Below are 23,558 nucleotides of genomic sequence, written 5' to 3'. Positions count from 1 at the left end.
GCAGTTTCTTTGATTACATGATCTTAAAAAAAAAATTCTAGGTGATGCAAAAATTTTGGCCATCGCTGTTCAGACAATGACCTCTACTTAACCCTGCCCTCCTATCACACGAAGATGTAATGGAAGCCACAGAGGCCTTCTGATATCCTTTAGGTGATCTGTTTGAAATAATTTAGTGGTGTATGATGTTCATTTACTTATTTGTTAGCTGCTAGAAAATTATATTTTGAGGTAAAACTTTCAGCAGATGCCTTCTTCAGTGTTGTGGTGAACCCACACTTCTCAACACAAACCAAACTGTGTTGGGATTGCTCGCCCTATAGGGTAATAACCAAGGGTTTAAAATGCACTTACTACCCTCACCGAAGTAGTTTTCTACAAGCAATCTACAGGAAAACCATAAGGGATTTGCGAGAAAGTAGCTAATGATATTGGCAGTTGTTTTGTCTTGGTCATTGAAGCTCTCATTGCTATGTCACACATGGGGAAAGTAGGAGATGCTGCCTGGAAGGCTTCATTATTTCCTTAGAGTTACTATTACTATCTTACTAAAGTAAACCCTTATAGTATAGGTCAAGGACAACAGCGTGATTATATAAAAGATAGCTGATGCCCATTTACTTTAATGAGAAGCATGGTTTGATGCCTGCTTTTAAAAACTAATTTCAAGATGCTGAAGGTATATTAAGTATGCCAGCAAATTGTGTTCACTTGAGCTACTGTATGTGGTCTATGGTTTTGCAATCAATAATCCTGGGAGGAAATGATGTACGTAAGAGCTATTGAGAAATGAAAGTACCTTCCCATATGCTGGATTAATAGCGTCAGATAGGATCAAATGGGTGTCAGTAGGAGGATTATAGTCACATCATTAGTATCAGTTCTAATATCATTTACTAAAATATCAGGAAGTAGTATGCATTAAAGTTATGTAGAATGACTTCTAAATGCCATTTATTAATCTATCAGTTAAGAACCGACATCAGTGACATTCACTATTCAGTTTTAAGGATTTCACGTGTCTTTGAAAACATTTAAGTGCACGATATATATATATATATATATATATATATATATATATATACATATACACACACACACACACACACACACACACACACACACACACACCAGTATTTTGATACATCCCAAAACCATACATCTGTCTTGACCAGTATGTTAATTATTGATCACATTTGTCATTCAATAAACTGATCAGGAAACAAACAGAACAAAGTACTGTACACATAAAAGCTGTGTTAGGTATTTTATAAATTCATAGCTATTACATTGGAAACTAGGGGTGCAGATACTCTTACTTGTAATTGCCTTTAAAGCATGGTAAAGCATAGGCAAGCATGGTAAATGATAGCATGATCATACAAAAATACTCTAATACGCTCATATAAGCACCCTGCAAGAGAGGAACGCTTCCAATTGGCTTTTAAAACACTCAATCGGAAGTTAATTGCCATTGGTTGGTACTCCATTGTAAAGGTAAGGGAAGGACAGCTTTTCTTGTTTTGAAATCAACACATTAATGACTATTTCTTTAATACCTGCCGATATATACTTCATAAAGGCAATTACGAGTATGAACATGAGTACGAGGACCAGCACACTCCTACTGGAAACCTGATGGAGTAAGAAGTCCAAGAACTCCCTGAAGCCAGGTTTTGGTTTAAAAAAAAGTGGGAAATACTACCTCATAGGAATTATAAGATGCTGATGAATAAAGCTGCAATTCATGAACGTTTTTATTTGTATTACAGAGATTGAGAGCCGAGAACTTTCTGACAGCATCAAAAGACCTACATCATTCCCCATGTACCTGCCTGTGACGTACAAGGTCCTCAACGCCAACTCATCCTTTTTTCTCAAGGAAGCCAATCAGGATGTCATGAGGAACTCCAGCATGCAGACTCACACAGAGCCCTTCCTAATACTACAGGCTAGCCAAGCCAAAGCCCCTGTGGTCAATGTCAGCTACGGCCCCTTATCTGTGGAGCAGACCGTTCCCCTGGACATGATCCAGATGGCAGACCTTTTCTACACAACCAACAAGTTCAGCTTTAACTGGAAAATCCAGTCTTACATCCTGAACAGGAGAGTCTCCTCCTCCCAGCCCAAAGTACGGGTCTTGTTTTACATTTCAGGGAACAACTGGGATTACCAAAGCCCTGAGGGCACAATGGACAAGTTACCTTGTATAATGGTGTTTGCATTCTGGCAGACCCAGGAGGTCAGAGGTTCTTGCAGACTCCAAAGAAATCTAGCACTCTGTGTGGCAGAACTTGAACCCCTTTCTAATTGGTTCAGTCCAACAGGTGAGACTTTCAGGCAGGAAAAACCTGCTGACCCTGCAGATGGCACCTCCGTGGAGCTCTACTACATGGTTCGATCCACCCTGAATGGAGGATGTGTCAACGAAGAGGCTACAAAGAGGGGTAGAACAGAGCAATATGAGTTTGGTGAGACCCCCGTTACCCCAATGCAAAGGATCGGAAGTGTCCGTCTCCACCAAAGCCCCCCGAGTGAGGGGCAGCAGGCAGAGCTTAGGTTGGGGGATGACGTTGTCATACAGGTGTCCTCAAAGCCCATTCAAAAGAGAGATGTTGTCACTTTTTATGTGTCTGTGTCTCCTGGCTCCACTGTGGATGCTTTCACATTAAGGTAGGACATTTACGGTCTGTTAGGTTAAAGTTTTGCCCTGGACCAGTGGTTTTTCAAACCGGGGCTAGTTGGAGAGTTTCTGTGGGATGCAAATCTCAAACACACCTATTGTATGTAATAGCATTAGGGCATTGCAGAAGGTTTATTCAAAGTAACATTTTTAAACTCTGACAAGTTAAGAATATGACAATTGTTTGCTTCATTCTTCAGAAGTTTTTATAATCTTATATGGGTCATTTTGATCCATCCCCAGCAGAATAATTTAAATTCCATCCCATGGGTCTATTTAGTTTAGACTCCAATGTAGCATACTGACTGACTTAGATTATAAATCTACCTATAATGCTGCCCGTAGCTGGTTAGTATGCAAAGTAAACATTTTCAGATGCCTAAAAAGCATATTTTCCAGTTTATTGGAAATCCTCTTATCACATTTGAAAGTGAACCTCCTCTACACACTTTTAAAAGACAGGTCAGGGCTCTTGATCTTCTTACAGTACAAAAAAATTAAAGTAAGAGGAATATCCCTTAATCTGCTGTTCGAACCCTGTAATCTGCTCTAAAAGCTCATTGTCTTAAATTTAAAAAAGGTTAAGTCAACCTGTCCTCTTGTCTTAGTGTATTGAGCAACACTCATATTAGTTTTAGATGTCTTTCTTGTATAAGAACTTTGAATAAAAAAAGTGTCCTGAATAAATAATTAATATAATTTGTGAATTTGGATATTTAATTAGATATTTTGGAACTTAATTTAAAAAAAAATGTATCTAGACATTCATGCATGTATTTAAAATTACTTTGGAAATTAATTATTATTTGAAGAAATCATACTATGCTACAAGCTTGTCTGTCCATTGAAAGCAGGGCTGAAATTGTGTACTATCTGTCATCCTGCAGATTGCATGTTTTTAAGTGGGATTATGTCACAGCCAAAACCTAAAATTGTACATTTGACTATGTGAGTAATCACACACGCTGTATGACAATGCTTACTGTAGATTAGATGTTTCTGTCAGTCCATTAGATTTTTTTTTTCAGATGTGCGACGTGAGTGTCACACAGATAAATCTTGTTATTACACATATGAGAAAATAGGGTTTAGCCAGAAGTTTATCTGGACACTTTGTGACTCCAACGCTTTGTCTCTCCCTCTTTCTATCTCTGAATATAAATCAACAGATAAACACATCAGTGAATTGCATTCCTTCTTGTAATTAGATTGTGCTTACACTTCCTGTGTGCTTATGCATTGGTACTGCATTGCACTTTGTCGCTTTGTCTTGAGGACAATGTTTCAGGAACATTCACTCCCCCACAGGCATCTACACATAAAATAAATTTATTTCAATTTGAAACTCTGTAATTATCGAATCCACATTGCTGATGGCAGTGTTTTGTTATCAGAAAAACAAAGCTACCTCACCCGAAATTACAATTCAATCAGATTTAATAAACCTTGTTTTGGGTGTCAGAAAGGTTAAGGAAATTAAACATATTTCCAAAGAGTTTTTTATACAGTAGATGTTGGTTTTTTACCCTCAAGGGACTCCACTAAAACCAAATCAACTCAACTAAATCTTCAAATGCAAAATTACTTTCCTTGGTGGCATTACCAGCAGGCTTTATAAATAAGAATACATGTTTTACTCTTGCCTAATACGTCTATACAGGGATGCCCTTTTGCTGAATTCTTTGCATTCCCACTTCTACAGTAGATGGTATGTCATATACCTGCCGTGTAGTTACAGTAAGCATATGTCATAGTGTTACCGTTTTTGCCTGATTTCCCAATATAATTCTCATGAAGGGAACCAGTAGCGCCATATAATTGTATTTTGCATGGATTCTGCTCTCAGCATGTTTGTGCTTATGAAGACTTGCCTAAATTTGAACCTTGTATATTGTAAATGAAGGACCTATCTTTTCACAGTACTAACACCAGAATAGCACTGGAATGTTGAATCATCCTATTTTCCTAATTTAGTAACATATTATTAAAATTCATAAACGTCATGTCCCAAGCTGTGAAAAGGACAAGTTGCTCGCCATTTCTGGATCTACAGTTCAACGGTCGTTACCTACCGTCTGGCTAAGATAAGCAGTGGACGGGATGACCAGAATATTTTGCCTTTCATCTTAAAGGAAATCTAATGCAGCTCAGCTCTGTCTGGATGCCAAGGAAGACAAGCTGCAAACTTCTGCTAGATTGCTTTTGCTCAGTGTGCAGGGTCAGGGTAAAAGGGGATAAGCTGGACTGCCAGTGTTGACTGAAATTACCAAAAGGACAAGCCATTAATTAGGAGGAGAGAGGCTTGGTGGCACAGCAGGTAAAATACTATCCTTCTCATCTCCTTGCGGGCCTGGTTTAAATTCTGGCTTAGGTCACATGTGAAAGGAGGAGAAGGATTTGCTGATTGATTTGCATGATTTCCAGAGGTTTGGGAAGTCCTGTTAAAAGTACCTTCTGATTTCTTATTCTTCAGTATACTTGTCAGTCACCACATAAATATACTTCTAATAGTTAAACAATTGCATTATCCTCCTGAAATCATGTCTTGTGAACCCACCAAGTCAGTAGAAAATGTGCATAATCAATCATATTTAAAGCAACCGCACGCTAACATAATCCAGTCAAATTGCTTTATTTTAACCAGGTTATATAAGAAATATGTTTTGACCAAATGTCTTTGTCAAAGGAACGTGCAAATACTCAGACAGCATCCATTGTGTAGCATCCCCCCTTTCCTCTAATCTATTTATCATTTCTAAGTATTTCTCAGTGTCACTGTGACAGACCCTTCTCCATCTGATGAACTGGTAATTCTTTTTTTAAGGGGGCTGGACGGAAACGTTGGAGGGACAAAACCTAATTACTGTCAGTTTCCTTCACTGAAAATGGCAGTACGAATGTGTACTGTGTACTATGCAAAAGTGCATTTAGAATTCTTATTGACTTGGGCAGTTTAAACAGCCTGGACCCTTTCTGAGCATTTCCCATTGTGCATGTTCTGTCAGGAAAGATCAATGGTGCAATGTAATGACACCAACGGTAAAACCTACTGCAGACTGTAACAAGAACTGACTGCTTACTGGAGCAGCCAGTATGTTTGATAATCTGTTTAGCTTTCACTCCACAGACTGGTACACCATTCCTTCTTTGTAATTGTGCTATTAGTTAAGCTAGTGTTGAGCTTCAACAGGTCCCGATACATTGTGCTATGTTGCTATTAGCACAGATTGAAGAGACTCAGAGCTTGTGATCAGTGAGTGTGGAGTGGCTTCTTTATGTTTTAATTGTAATCCAGCCTTCTGTATTATATGGAATTACAAGAGTAAAGACATGAAAACAGGATGGAAAATGTAATCTACTGTAAATAAGCACCCTGGGCCACCGATTTTCCACCCACTGGCTAACTTAAAGTGTAAGTAACTTCAGATGGGATTTGAATGGCTTTGTTATATTTCTCTTAATGTTTTAGGGTGTTGGCATTTATTCTAAGTGGCTCTGAGTTATATTGCTCCAACAGAGTTAACTCCTGATTTCTCTAAATCTGCCTGTACTTGACTTTGAGCTTGTCGGAGAATCCTAAGTGAAGGGTCTCGCAGAGATGTAAAGTCACACTGTCACATGGTTTGAATGGCTTCAGCCCATGCACTGAGAACACTTAGGACACTTCATAGAAGCTCAAAGTAAACTCAAAGCCACACAAAGGCAGAAAAAGAATAATAACTCAGTATGGGACCACAGAACCCCAAACCATTCAGATTGTAAATCTGATGATTACCTATGCTTTTTATATAGTTATTCAAGCTTTGTTATTAGGGTTTACAGAGTATCACCTGTTATTTTAGACTAACACTTAGCTTATTCACTCTCATCTTATGGATCATTCTTAAAATTGAACTTCATTGCTTTAAACTCTCATAAAGGACCATCGTGTTTTAATGAAACTCAACAAGAAGAATGAGTAAGGCTCTGCAAAACGTATGCTTGGGGAAGCTTACCTGCGATCTTGGCTCAGGTTAATGTTTTATTTGGCAGGCAGCCAAAGGCATAAATTTTCATGACCCTGTTAAGGAAAATTAAACATGGCATTACTGAAATCTTAGACGTCCAAAAATAGTATAGAATAGTATTTATTTAGTCTGAGATTCACATTGATGGACTATATATTCCATTTGGGAATTCAATAATCTGGGTCCAGGATTATTTAAAGCATTTGTGTAGGAACTACAAGGTGGTCTGTGCAGAAGGTATATGGGGGATATCATACTTGATATACTTTTGGTATTGCATGTTTTGTAAATCTAGTCAGTGCTTTTTAGTTCGTGACAGATATTATATCTTTTTCTAGAAGCCTTTTTTCTTAACATTGTTTCCAAGCTCCAGTGTGCTCCTCTCATCTCCAAACGCCCTCAAATTTCTACAGCTTGAGATGTTAATTTACATCTTATTTAGAGAACACACACCTGCACTAAAGGGATCTGCATCTACATTTTTTAAACATTTAATTTCTCGCCTGTTTAAAATAATATTGTGTGTGTTTTGCACAGTGCTGGATTGCTGTTTCTACCAAGATCATTATTAACCAGACTTGTCCCTTTTTTAACTTCTGTGTCTGAATCCCAGTTGCATGAATGACTGTTGTGCTCCGCCAGTGGGCATTTCTAAAACCACGCACGTCAAAGATTTTCAGTAACATGTGAATTTCTTAAGTGTTTTTGTGAAACACATATCTGTCTGTGGGGCAAGCTAAAAGCAACACTCATATGAAGCTGCTGCTTACAGATATAACTTTAAAAAATCTTGACCTTTCCTGTGAAGCATGGTTCTTTAAATCATTTGAGCATCCAGAAAGATTGACTAAATTAAATTCATCAGCTTTATGACCTTTAGAGAAAGATTCCAATGTAACACAAAAGCTGGCATTTGTAGTGAAAGGTTTGGACTGGCTCTGTAAGATTAATCAAGATTACTTTTCTTTACAGCAGAAACAGTAGGATAGGAGGGGGAAAGTGAAAAAGGATGTGTTGCCTTGATAAGGCTTAGAGAATACAATCCATTAAAACCTAAAATACAATTTATAAGAAAAATGAGTTACAAATGAAATGCTTTTAGGATTTGCTTGGATTAAATATATTGTTTTGACAGATGAAAAATGAACTGGCAAAGTGAAGCATATCCCAATGTTGTTTGATGCAATGTCTGCAGCCCTATCATCTGTTTTGTCTTTTCAAACCACTCCTAACTGTCCTATTAAACTTGAAGTTTGCCCTTCATAGTTTTGCAAGGTATCTATTTCTACATTCCCCTCAGCCGTACCATTGCACGTGAAGTAATTAACAATTGTGAAGTCTACCATGCTAATTAACCAATTTGACAAAGCATGAGTGGGTTGCATTTCAATAATGTTTGTGTCTGAGACCTCTAAGTATTTCATTCATGTATTTACACTTGCTGTTGAGAAAATACAATTAAAAATCTTTTGGTTTTTTGGTTTTTTTTTTTTGCTTTTTTGAGGTTATTGGCATGAATTATCTTTTTAAAGGACATACATTTAAGGAGTTAATTGTGTAACTCTTACCTGGAATACAGTACTTTTATTCATTATTATCTTGGTTATGAGTTTTGAGTCGTGTCATTTAGCAGCTAATGCATAAAAGGAAATTGCTCCTGCTTCCCTGAAAACGCATGCATAAACTGAACATAGACTGAGGTCTTCTCAATTGATCTAAGCATTGGCAGATTCAAATAACACCACCTTCTACATGACTAATTTGGACCTTCCTTGGTGTTTTACATATTTTACAGTCAGAAATGTACCAAAAAGACTCTTACAACCCTCAAAAATTGTTACACACACCTTGATTATCACAGTGGCTGTATTTAAATCTAGCATGGCATTAGTGTTAAAGGATAATGCCAGAGATTTGCCACACAGTGTGCATTTTCCCTAAACCTCCATAGAAAAGACTAAAAAAAGACCTACACTTGAAATGTTTGTCATTGAATTTAAGTTTCTATTGCAAAGGCAAATTTCAGAGAGAAAAAAAACAGTGCTACATTCAAGGTCAGATTTACCCAACTCGTTTGTTAGCTTTATGTCCTTTTAAATAAATTCCGATTGAATAATGACACATCGCTTCCCTTATGTACGTACATAGAAGAAAACAAGGATCCCTAATGAGGCTTGCCCTTTTTAACTGGCTGTTTATTAAGTGTTTGGCTTGTTTAATTCAGTGCAATGTTGACATTAGCGGCCAGATAGATTAGTCTTGTCATCAGCTCTTCTCCATAATTCAAAGATTCAATATTGACACCAGTAAAATTATTCTTAAAAAAAACATATTGGATTTCTTAAAAGGGCATGAAGATATGTTAATTGAGGTTGTTGGCTTGATGACAACTCATTCTCTACTCCAGTCTTTTTACCAGGGCGTACAAATCTGGTCCCCAAGATCCTAAGTCCTTTAGGTTATATCAGGTATCATTAAATACTTAACCGATTAATCCTGTATGGTATAGGTGGATTTTTTAGATAAAACACTAACAGGTTGGTTTTATCTACCTATCCCCCATGGGAATAAGCCACAGCTGGATTCACCCTGGATTGCATCACCTGTGGCTATCTCAGGATTACCCTTAAAATGAAGAGGTTGATGCAATCAACCGGTAGGGTAAAATGCTTTTACAAAATCCATCTGTGGCTTTTCCTGGCAGGGTAAATGATGACCCCTTAATCAAGCAGTCCAATGTTTTGGCTAGTGCCTTCATAATCTAAAGCTGAAGTGGATTGTCCCACCAAGGAGCACATTCTCTATGATACTTTTCGACTGTCATTTCAACTAATATTGGCAAGTGTCCCAGCATCCCTTGAAAGTGCATTGCTCTTGAATGAGCGCAGTTCTTTAAAGCAGTTTTAAAACTAGCGGTCTGTTCAATGTTTGGTATTGCTACAGTACAAACGAAAGTGGATCTTGACGTATTTATTTACTGAACAATTACTGATCTCAAATGCAACCCAAGCCCAACCCAAGCCCATTAGCTATTTGCTTTTCTTTTGTACTGGCTGACTTTCAGATCAAACGTTATTTTTGTTTTGTAAACTTGTCCTTCTGTTGACATCAGGGCAGGCCAGGCCTCAATTTCCTGTGATCCAGGTTATTGGCTGCTTGGCGGATAAAACTCTGTTGGATTGTTATCCCTGCCAAGCAAAAAAAAAGTGTGATGGATGACAGGTGCAGCACCTATAAAATAAGGCTCTTCACAAGCTGTCGGCTTTGCTCAAAGTGTCCATCCATCTTCCATTTACCCCTGCGCCATGCGTGGAGGCCTGATTTTTAAATTATTTCATTTTCTTGTCGTCAACACATTCTTTACCTTTTTCTGGCGGGAGGTGGAAATATCCAGTTTCTTTTGGAAATAACAGAAAGAGGTTGTACACAGGAATATGAGAAGAAACAACTTTTCCATAAGTGTAAATGCACTCCATGCAAAGCTGTGGTGCTGTGATGGGAGGCTGTTGAGGTTTGCTCTGAAATCCCTCTCTACAGTAAAGTACATTTGATTTATGTCTCCTTTATGGTCTACCATCTGTTAAGCACCCTCAGGCAATTTCATGACAGAGCGAATGTTTATTAATGTGCCAGCCAAAAAAAAAATAGCATTTTTATTTGATTGAAAATACTGTAACATTCATCACATTGTGATAGTTTCATAATGATGGTAAAATGAGATTTTTTTATAAAGTGGCAGGAACATGTGTTGCGTTATCTAATTGTTTTATATATATATATATATATATATATATATATATATATATATATATATATATATATATATATAATCTGAGAAAGACATTCTGAGGTTTATCCAATGGTTACAGTCTTGTTGTTTGTACAAGAAACACATTACTTTTCCTTCACAGTATCCCATTTTGTACATATTGCTGCAATATATTTTCCAAAATATTAGCTAGGAAATAAAGCCGAAAACATTTTTCAACTTTGACTTGGCAGTATACAACATGAGAAAGAAGATTTGTCTTGTGACTTGACTTGTCATTAGTTTATCCAGAGAGATGCTTGAAAATATACCTTTACATTTTAATATATTGATTATTGCTTCCATTATTCGGAAAATACAACTCAGTGATCAGTTGATAATGTTGATGTTTATTTACTTATTTAATTAATTATTGGTGTGTGTACCTTCTTTACTACTCCAGAATAATGACAATAAAAACAGCACCATTTTCAATATACTTGTAAAGTTCATGATACCTCTGTTGTGGAAGGAGAGTGCAGCAATTAATATTACAGAATACATGAACATGCACAGTAACAGAGCATGTGACATATACACACATATAAATGTTTGTTTTAGTTTTTTTTTTTTTTTTTTTACCAACCCTGATGCTTGTTTTTGTATACACTGTTCTCTATTTTTCTTGATCAAGCTGATCAAGCTGTGATTAGGCTGAGAGAGGTTAATGATAAAATGGAACAGTGGTGAGCATTGGGTCACCTTGATTGGAAGGTGATTATTAGCTTTCCAAAAAGACTTGTTCATGCCTTTCCCTTCTGTAGCTTTAGCTTTGAAGTTATCATTCATCGCTGTAAAATAATCTGCTTGGGCCATCTTCCAGAAAACACTTCCAGTGAAACTTTGACATTTCAACAACAACAACAAAAAAATTAAGCTACACACGTTTTAAGCTTTTACTCTTGTGTTTATTTATTATTTATTATGCTGCTACCGCTCAGACTTCCTTTAGCACCAGATTAGTAGTACTGTAAAGCCGGACAATCTTAAAATAAGTGATTTACTGCCCTAGTGACAGGATACAGATACAGCAGCTCTTATTCAATGATACGTTTTACTAAACAGCATGACTTATCTACTGGGAAGCACACTGCCAAAACAAACGTTGCTGAACAATCGTAAACAACTCTAAACTCTACAGAACGGTGGCTTGAACCAAGCTTTCGGCTTTATCTGACACACACCATAATACTATAGATGAACAATGCCTCCTGTTGTAGCACAGGGGAATTGGAGATGAATTGACTTGAATGGAAACTGTTTATTGGCCCATTTTTGTTAGCCTTGGCTTAGTCTATTGGCAGTCTATTGGCCCATCTAGTGCCAGAATCTTGAATACATTTTTAAATATACAGTATAAACCTTTTTACCTTTTTAATTTCAACGCAAATGACTGTTCTGTTAAATTAGAGTAATTCGATACAACATTTGATTGGCCTTTTTAGTTTTATTAACAGAAATGTATTTACAATAAATCTTCTGCACACATTTATTCCAGCAAACTAGATGTAGATGCCTAAACATCAAGGTCACATTAACCAAGAAGCTGTAGACTGGACTAATCTCAAAGTCCTGTCCTTGCCTCTGGACCTAACTCCTGTTTTCAAAAAGGTGATAAAAAGAACAAAGCTCAACTCTTGCTGTCATGACGAAACAGTGATGCTGTAATCTATATAATTTCAGAAGGAGGAAAGTGAAAGATCAGAAGACAAATCTCAGAGGTCTTGAATGATCAGGACCCACTTTGTATCTTCAGATAAACTGAAATTATTTTTTAGATGTCAGGGAGACAGACAAACATTGTGTTGGTCAAATTAAAGCAAATAGTGAATAAATATGTTTTTGTCTATTGGCAGTGCAAGGAATCTGCTTGGGGATCATCAGTGTCCTAAACAAAGTGAAGTGGTCGTGTGGTTTGGCATCAGGATGGTACTGATTGCAAATAATACCACATTGTGCATCAACTTTTCTGAGTTTTCCAAAGATCTCCTTTAGAAATAAGTACATCATTCTTATACCAACACCCCTGTATGTGTAATTAGTTTATACATTTTTGTAGACTGTATTAGCCTCCCCCCCCCCCCCCCCCCCCCCCCCCCCCCCCCCCCACAAACCAGCTCAACCAAGCCTTGTCTTGAAGGCAACACACTATAAAATAAATCTCAGTTGGAGCGTGTAATTCTGAGTCAGAGTATGCATGTTTTATCTTTTATTCCAATCGAGCGTTTAACATTAACGCTCCAGTTCCCTGCCAAATGTTCTCAGTATCTGCGCAGTGTTTGTATTCAGCTCCATTAGATAATGCTTATCCTTTACAAATTAGGAGCCAGGGGGGCGAGAAACCATTAGTACAAATACATAGTCTGCGTGATAGGAACAAAGAGGGCCAGGAGCTCTAATGAATATCAAATACTGTCACCGGAGTGGGCATTTCTGATTGAGATTAGAGACAGGTCCTGTCAGAGCTTCTAATGTAAACGCCATGCATGCTGCTTAAAAAACTGAAATTCTTGTCCATTTCTTTTATAAGATACCAGATAGCACACAACAAACTAGGGTCAAACTAGGGTGTATACAGTCTTTCATGCAATGTTGGTGTTTTGGATTGAACGACTAAAATAAAGCTTAGCAACTTTTTTTCAACCTTTGCACAGGAACATGTGTCTTAAAGTCATATCCTACTAGGATTATGACAGTTAACAGTTGGATATTTCATGTTTTAATGTTACAAAAAATTATGTAAAAAGGTTGAACTGCTAACACTCCTCTAATAAGGTATCTGGGTACTACAATTCCCATAGGCTGCAACACTGGGTCATTCAATATTGTAGTGCAGCAATAATTAATTGAGCACAGTTTAGGGATTAAAGTAATTCTTGCATACAGTGAGACACACAAGGATACATAAAGACACACACATGCAACAGTTATTCGTTTTAGCCTGTTTATTAAAGGCAACCGGTAACTCTTTAGACTGAAATCTTTTATATGGCATTTCCTGCTGTTCTTTCAATTGTGGTATATCTTGCAACTGCAAATGTAACATTAGTTTCATTGTTATAACAAATACAATCTATCAAAACTGCAAATACAATACAAGGATTTATTTTATATACAGTTTCTGGTGACATTGATACTCTGACACCAGACCCCCTTGGTGGAATTGTAGCCTTATATTATTTATGAACAGTTGGTTGTACCACTATACCAAAACATTTGATCTAGTGGATAGTCACAGTACTGTGAAATCTTCCACGGTGCATGGTGATCTTCTGATTGGACGAGGAAGTCGCATGCTGCCATTATTACTGTATATTTAATTAGAACCCTCCACCCTCTTAAAGGGGTAAATCATGTGCTAAGAAGGCACGAGCAAACTGCCTCTTCTCGTTGCCAAACTTTTCTTATGTAATTATGCATGAGCCGTGTTTAAACACTTTGTAGACATGATATTACATAAACAACCCTAAACCTAACCCTGGTCTCTGAGCAGTTTCTACAAGTCAGTTCTGATAAAGAAAATAGAAATGAACTGTACTTTATTTTTTACAGAGTGAAGGTAAAGAAAGGTTTCTCCTTCCGCAACGTGAGGATCAGCAACTCCCTGGCCTGGGAGATTAACCTGGAGAGAGGAAAGGATGGGGAGTATGGGACCACTGCTGTCCAGTGCAAGAGGAAGTCAAGCCTCGTAGCAAACAGGTAAGGATGGCAGCTTACCTTCAGTACAGTTTTGATATGTAAATAGAATAATATTAAACACAGTTTAACACAGCTCACCCTGAGCTGTCCATAGCTATGCCCCATTCTTTCCATTGCTGTTTGTTAGCTAAATATAGTTTTCGGTACATCTTTATTAGTTACATCTTCAGAGACAGTAACATTACACACAGAAACCTGGGCTGACATTTTTGCTGCTGTACGAAGCAACAAATAACAAGACAGGAAAAAGCAAAACAAGCTTTTTCGTAAGGGAATGCAATTCTAGTACCCTCTTGAGCAACTTGGGACATCAGAGTTGTCTTAGCTGATGTTGGAGCGTGACAGATTGATTGTACCAGATAGACTTAGAGGTTGACAAACCAGTGTTAAAAATGCTTACCACCATTAACCTGCACAAAACACGGTGTTGATGTTTAATTGTGGACATTGTAAAACAAAGCTGGATGTTCAGCAGTTACATTACTTAGCTTTCGCTTGTTGTCATTTTTACATTCAAACCAGTTCTTCATGGATGACTATTAAAAATAGATGCAAGGTCACCAAGACAGGTTTAATTTCCTGGAATACCACACTGGCAAAACCCCTCTCTTTTAATCTCAGCTACTTAAAACCTAATAATGGTTTTTATTGAAAATGGACACTTCTGCAGTTGTTTGTGTTACTAGATTTGTGTTTGAGGAGTATTTCTCGGGTGTCTTGTTAGGAGTTCAATTGAACATGGCAAGTGAACAGTGCCAGTGTAATCGCATGCAGCTTGCCGTTCAAGCTGACATCAGTTGACAATCCTGTAGTACTAATTTAATCTCTGAAGATGATTTTAATAAGGTTTTTACCTGCTATTACTGTGTTTTAGATTGCCATTCAATTTTATATTCCTCAGCTTGCTGAAGCTAGTGCCTGCACAGCGTTGTTGATTATTGAGAAAGCCTTTTTGTATCGGCTAAAACACAACGTGTATTCCCATATACTTAACCAAGTATTTTACATCAGTTAATATCTAAAGAGGTGAGCAGCCCAACTATTTTTTTTGCTGAAGTTTCGTGATTAAATCAAATATATTTTGAAAACATTTACTCCAGTGTTTAAAGACACCTGTTAAACTACTGAACCAAACTACAAAGTCATTTAAAATGAGAAAACTTGATATTCAAGACTTGTTTTTCCTACTAAGGTAAGACACTGTATGAACACAAATATTATAATACCGAGTCAGACAGACACAGTGCTGGGACACAGCTGTGGATCGCACAGGTTTCTGCTTATCGGGGCTAGTGTAACTCGAGATCTTAACAACTGCATGAAAATATCTCCAAGGCAAGTGTCCTAGCATTACTATGTCACTCATGTGGATCAGCAGCATCCACAACATCCAAATTGAGCCTTCAGATTCCAAATGCATTATAAAAGTGAAGCTGGTTAGTAATGATTTCTCTAGGGAAGTACCTTGGCAAAGCAAACGGTATGTTGCTGAAACATATGTTTACAGAAGGATCTCTGCTGGCCGTGCAGCTCCACAGCACTCTGCCATCTGAAAACAAAGGCCCTCGAATGAGTGGTCAAGTAGAACAGCATGCTTCACAGTGACTCAGTTCTAAAACACCAGTGGGGATTGCTGTAAGAGTCAGCAGCTACTTTAGAAAAATACATATTTGCAGAGCCAGGGCATTGAATGCACCTGATTTGTATTTGTATCTGTGTCTCTGAGAAACTATCCTGATAAAACCTGTATGTAAACATAGTTGAAATTTGGGATTTCTGATGCCACTAATTTGTTTAGCAGTATTAAATTGCTGCCCTCATTTTTTCTTTACTGGTTCTTTATAGGACCTGAGGAGGGTGACACCCTTATTAAGTCATTCATTAAGTACAAAATAATCCAGCCAGGTATAATTAAGATGCAGGTACTTCATGGGCAGTCATCATGCTGAGAGGGTGGGAGAAATCCAGGCTGCATTAGGAATTAAAACCCACACCAGGGTTAGCTGCTTGGAACAGCTGTACTGCTGGTGAGAAGAGAGGTACTGCTAGCATGGCATACAACTGCAGGCCAGGCTAAAGTTTATCTGAAAAAGACCTTTGGAAATATGAATACACATATACGTCAAACACATGCAGATTTGTCTCCTTTACTTGGCTGTTACATAATCGTTTACAAATCCATCGCTGAAGACAAATTACAACTGTGAGAAGATTTTACATCAGTTGACAGCTGACAATTATGCCCAATATGCATGCTCTACAGGTCTTCTTTTCTATATCATTTCAGTTTGGTTAGGCATCCTGATTTGGTTCCATGAGGAAAACCCTGTGATTTGAAGATTTCCTCCATGGATAGCACATGCTTGTTTTTTTGTAAACTTGTCCTGTTCTAACAGAGGACAAGTCTGTAACAAGTTGAGTTACAGTGTTACATTGTTAGCTGAGGCTCTAACAAGCCTCAGCTAACAATATGTAGTTTCTGTCAAGAGAGCAATTTACATAATTTTATTTTTGAAACCAGCAGTGACACCCAAATCAGGTGGATCAAAGTTTTTTTTGTTTTTTTTTATTCTGAGAGCGTACAGTTTCCTGGAAAAACAATACTACACTGTTCCTTTGTGAATTTTAAACTATGCATTATTATTTTCAAATGTAAGAAGCAGAAAATAAAGACTGGCCCTTTCAGAAACACTAAAGAATCTGAAACAAACAAAAAAAAAATGCAACTGCATTTGCCTATTGAAATTAACTGTTTTCTAATGGTAAACACTACAGGGAATATTAATAACACTAATAATGTTTTCTATATGGAACTTAAGTGTGTGCATTCAAATTGCACTAAATAGATAATTTTCACATTGCAATCCATCATTCTCATTCAACTGTGGAGCAATAACCAAAACAACCACTAAGGGATCTTATATATTAGGATGACGATAACACGTCTTAAACAGATTATTTACATGATGAAAATTGTCATAATGTTTGATTTATAACTATGTAATATCCCCTTGAGTTCTCTATAATTTACTATCAGTGTTAACAATCCTGTTTTTATTTATATTTGGCACAGTAGAAATAAGCAACACACAATTCTAATACAGCAGCATAGTGAAACAGAACACAAGAGCATTTCTTGATTTGATAATCAAGGCTTTAGAATTGATTCGCTTTTTTATTTTTATTATTCATTGTGGATATGCAGATGACAAAATACCTTCAGCCCAAGAATAAGAAACAATGCTGCTAATACTAATAAGAAGTTAAATATAGATTTTAAAGCGTTTCAATTTTGTATATTTAGAATCAGAGCCAGTTTAGGTTTAGGGACTGTAGAGATTTATCTGAGACCTAAACTAATCGCTACAACTCTCTGAAATTGAAATGTCTTTTTGTTTTTAATCATTTAGGAGACTCTCGCTAATCTTCTGTTAGATAAATTCTGCATCTCTAGAAGTGGTCTTTGTCATCCTTCTTTTACACTCGTTGTATTTTTTATTTTTTTTCTGACCCGCAGCAAAAAAACCAAACATTTTCGCAATGTGTTAGCTGAAAAATAGGCCAGATGAATTGTTTGTCTGCGTCATTCATCTCTAGGCTTTTGTGTACAATCTCAGAGGAAATGATCTGTGTGAATTGTCTGCCAGGGTTGTGATACACCACTTCATCTTGTAACGCTAGCACTGGGTGAAAATTATCCTTTTACGCTAATAAGGTATCAGGGTGAGCTATACATTTTTTCTATTAACCATTATAGGAAATGACAAATTGCATTTTCTGGTTTTATTTTCTTCTTCTTCTTCTTCTTCTTCTTCTTCTTCTTCTTCTTCTTCTTCTTCTTCTTCTTCTTCTTCTTCTTCTTCTTCTTCTTCTTCTTCTTCTTCTTCTTCTTCTTATTATTATTATTATTATTTTAAAAAGTACTTTAAGCAGGTAAACCAAACCAGAATATAGTGAATCACCCTCTGAACTAGTTGATATCAGTCACAGCTGAATCCCCATTGAGGCGTTGCGTTGGGGGTGAATTAACTAATGAAGCATTGTTCTAGGCCCACTTTGTAACTCTCCATTTCTAACCTTCAGTGCATGTGTTTTCCTTCTATACATTACTGACTGCTTTCACAGACCCTGATTAGCACTAATCTTCATCTACCTAATGTTAATGCAGGTAAGGCAATCCATTAGGGCTATGTGGGGTCTGTGAAATCAGTCTTACATCCTTGCTGGCTGTTTGTGGTTTATACAGAAAAAAAACTACACTGCAGTTATTAAAAAAAATAAAATAAATGTCATTCCTCTCTGAAAATGATTTTGCCTTTGTGCACTTGCTTCAAAACAGGACCCTTGATATTTCCCAGTGCCAGAATTGTGCTGTCTGAGAGTGATGGTATGGGGGAAAGATGGATTTTTGTACTTGGATTTGCTTGTTGCTTTTTTCTAAATCAACTGAGTTCAGTTTTTCTAAATTTCCCCGACGGCCCAGCCACAGAGTGTGCTTTGAGATGAAACGGCAGCTGCTTACTGCTTACCTTACTCCTCTGAGGACAAAACCCGTTCCAATCACCTTGCTTTATATTCATGCACTTTTCAGAGCCAGCTAGCAGGGCTCCATCTCCTTCAAGAGCGATGAAGATGGACTCTGATGGCCTGGAAGGAAGTAAAGAATTGAATACGGCCCTAACCCTGCTCTGTGTGTCAGTGTGTGTTGATGTCAATATTACATACTGTAAAACAAGGCAGTTTCCAGATAGAAGAGGTGCATTTGCAATCCATCAACATATAAATGACTTTTTAGAAAATGTATTAAATATTTATAAAAATAAATAAATAAATCATCCAAGCACTTTTTAAACAGTTATGAAGTATGCCCACAAAAAAGCGCCAGACATTTTCCAATATCTGATTTAAAAAAAATATTAAAAAAATTAAAGTAGTCTATTTTTACCTCAACGACTCTGTCAAACAGTCTATTAAATAACAAAGTAGCTAATTTTCAATGGCCATCTCGAGAGTTGGAGGTGGCCTGAACAGCCCCTAGTATTCATCCCTGGGTCTCACCCTAGCACACATGACCAGACTCGTTTCTCTGCTGGATTCTAACTGGCCAGAGGTGGAAGGCTAGTGCATAAAGTGCCTCTTTGCTTTGATTTTCTTCTCCCTTTTTGCAGCACTTGTACAGTATTTGGCAGGGGGGCCAAGAGGAGTACCCCTGTCTCCCTTACCACTTTTTAAGGAAAAATTTCATGACCGCTTTTATTGCTCCCTGTTTGGCCTGACCTACTTATTAAATCATACCAAGAAAATGTGCGCTTTTCTTTCTTTCTGCTTGTCTGCTGAGCTCTCCCCTCAGCAGTTTCCTGGAAAAATACCCAGACACAGATGTTAACTATGTGTCTTCATTCAGGGATTTCAGCATCTCTCAAGGATTAACCAAGGCATTAGACAGCAAGGCTTGAAGATTAAGGGATTTGGCATTTACTTAGAGATCACTGACATACAAACATGACCATATTGCACATTATAGTTTCTTCTGATGGATAAAACACAAAACGTGGCCTTAAAAAGAGACCACTGAAGGAACGTAGCATTTTCTTTTAGTATGACATTTAATATCAAAGAGTTTGGAAAGTTATTGGTTTAGACCAGTGTTCTTCATTGTAAGTGGCACTGGTGGCCCTTGGCGGACTTTAGTGTGGCCCCCTCGACAATACACAAATGTGAAAAAGGCGGTGTGGTGGCCCTCACACTGATGTCTTGTCTGCCAAAGTGCCCCCCCCCCCCTGGAAAATTAGTGAAGAACACTGGTTTAGACCATTTATTTTTGGTTAACACTACTGAACAGATGTAGTTTATTTTTGATTTCTTTGATGAAAACTGTTTGTATTCAAATTAGTTTTTATATATGCAGTGCAGTTTACAGCATGTTGGTCTTGTCAGAGAGTTCATTAAACAGCTTTGATACAGTGCAGGTGGTTATTTTAAACCCCGCAAATATTATGAGGAGGACTGGAGGATCCATAACATTTAATTGATGACCATAGGGTTGATGAGTGTACAGGGCAAGAACAGGATTCCTGAATAGATGACCTCTGTGGAAATTCACCAAGGGAGTTTTTATTACAGTCGTCTCTGGCTAAGAGAACACATTTCAGGAAGGAAGCGAAGTGTTCTTATTGCTGAAGTGTTCTCTTAGACAAGAGTTAGCCACCTGACAAAATATGAATCCATACATAAATAAATACATATGTATTACTTGTCATGACGCATGTACAAATGTTTGATAATAAACTATAATAAATTATAATAAACTGTCGAACTAAATTAACACAGCACCCCTACAAAATGCAGCAGCAATATACAAGACATGCAGAGTACGTAACAATTGCCTGGTGACTTGTGTCTGATTCAGGTTTTTTTAAAGAGCACAAACAATTTCCAACTTTACGCATTTTGCCGTTTGTTTACATGCCATTTTGTAGCGATGAGGTGCACTCGTGGAAATCAGAATACAAAACAATTCGATGATATGATGGCAGTTCTGGAAAGATTTAATAAACCAATCAGTGTCCCTCAAGACACTTGCGAGGACATATTACTTTTTTACAAAAGAGTACTGTATCCATGATGAACGAATCGCTATCAGTGCCAAGAAGGTGTTTCTGTTCCTTTAGCCGGATCTTTTACAATGGGAAAAATTTGTTTCACCACAAGGGTGTTCTCTTAGGCAAAGTGTTCTCTTAGGAGGTGTTCCTATATGTGGAGTCTACTGTAAGGGACAGAAGCGGTTGTGGACTGTATCAGGCTTGTTTCAAAGTGCATATTACCCCATTAGGTTTTGCTTTAATGAATGAGACCCATCTTGTACAGTAGTACAATGTTGACAGTAGATAGAGGCCGTTTTCTGGAGGCAAGATTTCTTATGCCATACCTTGTAAGGTACTTGTATCTGGTATAAATATAATGACCTTTAATTCAAGTTTTGAGGATTCCTATTGCACTTTTCTATCCAGTAATTTGTGCTGATGTAGTACACATAGAGATACATTGTGCTCTGCTCTGCTTCCAGCTCACCTTTGTGGACCTTTCTGCCTGAAGCTGCTTGTTATCTGGTAATACTTCCACTCATAAGTATGTGAGGTGCACAGGGACACGGTTTCAACACACAAAGCCTGCAGTAATGTAGCCCGCCTCTCCTGTTCTGTTGATGCTCTTCTGTTTTAAAGGCCATCGAATAGCTTGTGTCAGAAGATACATGTTTTAGATATACACATTTCAAATGCCAAAGATGAGTTGTGAGAACTTCACTTCCCACATGTCACCAATCCGCTTCTCTTATCAGCACAATACAAGGCAGTCTGAATAAAGTGTTAGTTAACTAGCCCAGAGCACTACCTTGGGCCCATCTTTCTGAAACAATCAAATTAATTTCCACTAAAATGTCCCAACAGTCAAATGTCAACCGTTATTACTGCATTAGGTACAAAAACGTAACAAAAACTTCATGACCGCTGCTCATTGTCTTATGTTTGTATGTCTGTATTCGTCCATTTTTTTTATTCTGTAATCCCAGTGCTTTCTCTTTATCTTTAGGTCCGAGAGCAGCCTATTGGAAATCATGCAGCTGGACTTTGAAGCCAATGAGCTGAGCAGCCAGTCAGACAGCCTGGGCATCACGTGGCAAGTGGAAGTCCCTGGCACAGGACAGGCAGCGGAGGAGGGGGAGACCAAGCTCTATGTCACACAAAAGGAGATCATAGGGATCGCTCCCCTGGCCATGGTGAGCTAGCATAAGCGTGCAGTTACCATGTGGCGTCACAGAGAGGGTATATATAAATACATATAAGTGATAGAGCTTTCAGAAGGTGTGCCATTCACAGAGAAACAACAGTCGAATGAGTGCAGAGCATATGTCACAATAAAGTCTTTGGCCTGCTGTAGATATAAAAAGTTGCTGTATCACAAATGCAACAATGCAGTGAATTCCACAGCCTGGGTGCATAGCCGCTGGAAGATTTACCACCACAGGATTCCACAGGCCAGTATCGGGACAGCTGGTAGACTCATGGGTGACCATGTACTATGGGGTCATCAAACAGCAAATATATATAGGACGACTAGGCTTATTTAGGACTTAAAAACCTACGCTCAACAGGTAACCAACAAAGAGACTTTAAAATTAGGGCAACATGTTTATTTCCAATTTCAAGTTCTGGCTGGACAACACAGGTCTAAATCTAAGGCTACTATTCAATGTCTCCAAGACAGTGTGATTGTGACTAGCTAGCGGTGTTAGGCAGACTGTGGTGGAGATACTATAGTACGTGATCTATTACTGGAATCTATTTGTACTACAACTTTAAATCTTGTAGAAATTGTATCAATCATAGATAGGGGAATGCATGCTATGCAAATACAGTAGCACACTGATACTGCATTTAATAATGCTTTTCTGACACGGACTGTGGATTTGTTGCAAAGCAATTTCCACTCTCCCCCAGCAATACATCCTGAGGGTGCTAATTACTTATGTGAGGAGTCTTGCTGTGCTTGTGGAGTTCTGAAAAATCTATCTAATGTAATGATTTGCTTTTCCTTCTGAGTCTCTGGTAGATCTCATTTTGAGGATGTACTAATGCTCCACTCTGCTGCACTCAGGTATTCTGTGTTTGATACAGATTTTGATAGAATCTTCACTGCATGTCTCCTCATGCCTCAGAAACAGAAGAACTGCTGCAGTTTGCTAACATCCCACACTTGCTAATGTTTTACCTAGATTCGTAGCACTCCCTCAAAGTGGCTGCAAATATTTTTAGCATGATTCTATAAATACCTCTGCAATTAATTGAATTTCTGTAAATACAACACCGCTGAGAAGGACTTTTCAAGTGAACCTGTGATTTGGAAAGGAGTCTCTTTTTATTAGGATTAGAATTGATTAATCCCTAAAGAACCCTGCTTTTGCATAGCAGGGCTGTCAATATGCAGTCAGGCCTCGAGACTGCATCTATTCTCATTTTGTAGAACCAGCTGGTCACATTAAAAAAAAATGCTTACAGTGTGGGAGGAAAATTCCAAATGTACCATACGTGTTTCTCTAATATTTTATTGTGTTTCTGTTTCCTATTATGTGTTCATTTTCCATTGTTGTTTCTGCTTAGATGAGGGGTGTCCAATCACGGTCCTGGAGTGCCATTCCACTCCAGGCTTAAAAATGATACAATTAACTACCTCAGGATATGGATGAAAGTTTAATTGGTTCAGTTAAACCATTTAGAACAGGGTTGGAACAAAGACCAGGAGTGGAAGAGACAACTTTGGACACCCCTGGTTTAGGTCATTATTTGCCACGCCTGCTAATGCA

At 37.8% G+C, this 23,558-nt stretch overlaps 1 protein-coding gene across 1 annotated transcript in view; it reads left to right on the top strand.

Moving 5' to 3' along the window:
• The window catches only part of LOC121300252 (transmembrane protein 132C-like), a 44,634-nt gene that overhangs the window by 7,112 nt on the left and 13,964 nt on the right, over positions 1–23,558 (top strand). Inside the window, exons 2-4 of the mRNA XM_041228751.1 lie at positions 1,773–2,673; positions 14,051–14,197; positions 21,788–21,974. Coding sequence (XP_041084685.1) covers positions 1,773–2,673; positions 14,051–14,197; positions 21,788–21,974 — 1,235 coding nt within the window. The remainder of the gene's footprint in view (positions 1–1,772; positions 2,674–14,050; positions 14,198–21,787; positions 21,975–23,558) is intronic.

The sequence above is a fragment of the Polyodon spathula genome, chromosome 25, assembly GCF_017654505.1.
Source record: "Polyodon spathula isolate WHYD16114869_AA chromosome 25, ASM1765450v1, whole genome shotgun sequence".
Classification (NCBI taxonomy): domain Eukaryota; kingdom Metazoa; phylum Chordata; class Actinopteri; order Acipenseriformes; family Polyodontidae; genus Polyodon; species Polyodon spathula.
The sequence above is the reverse complement of the archived record's forward strand: the minus strand, read 5'-3'. Positions and strand labels throughout refer to the sequence as shown.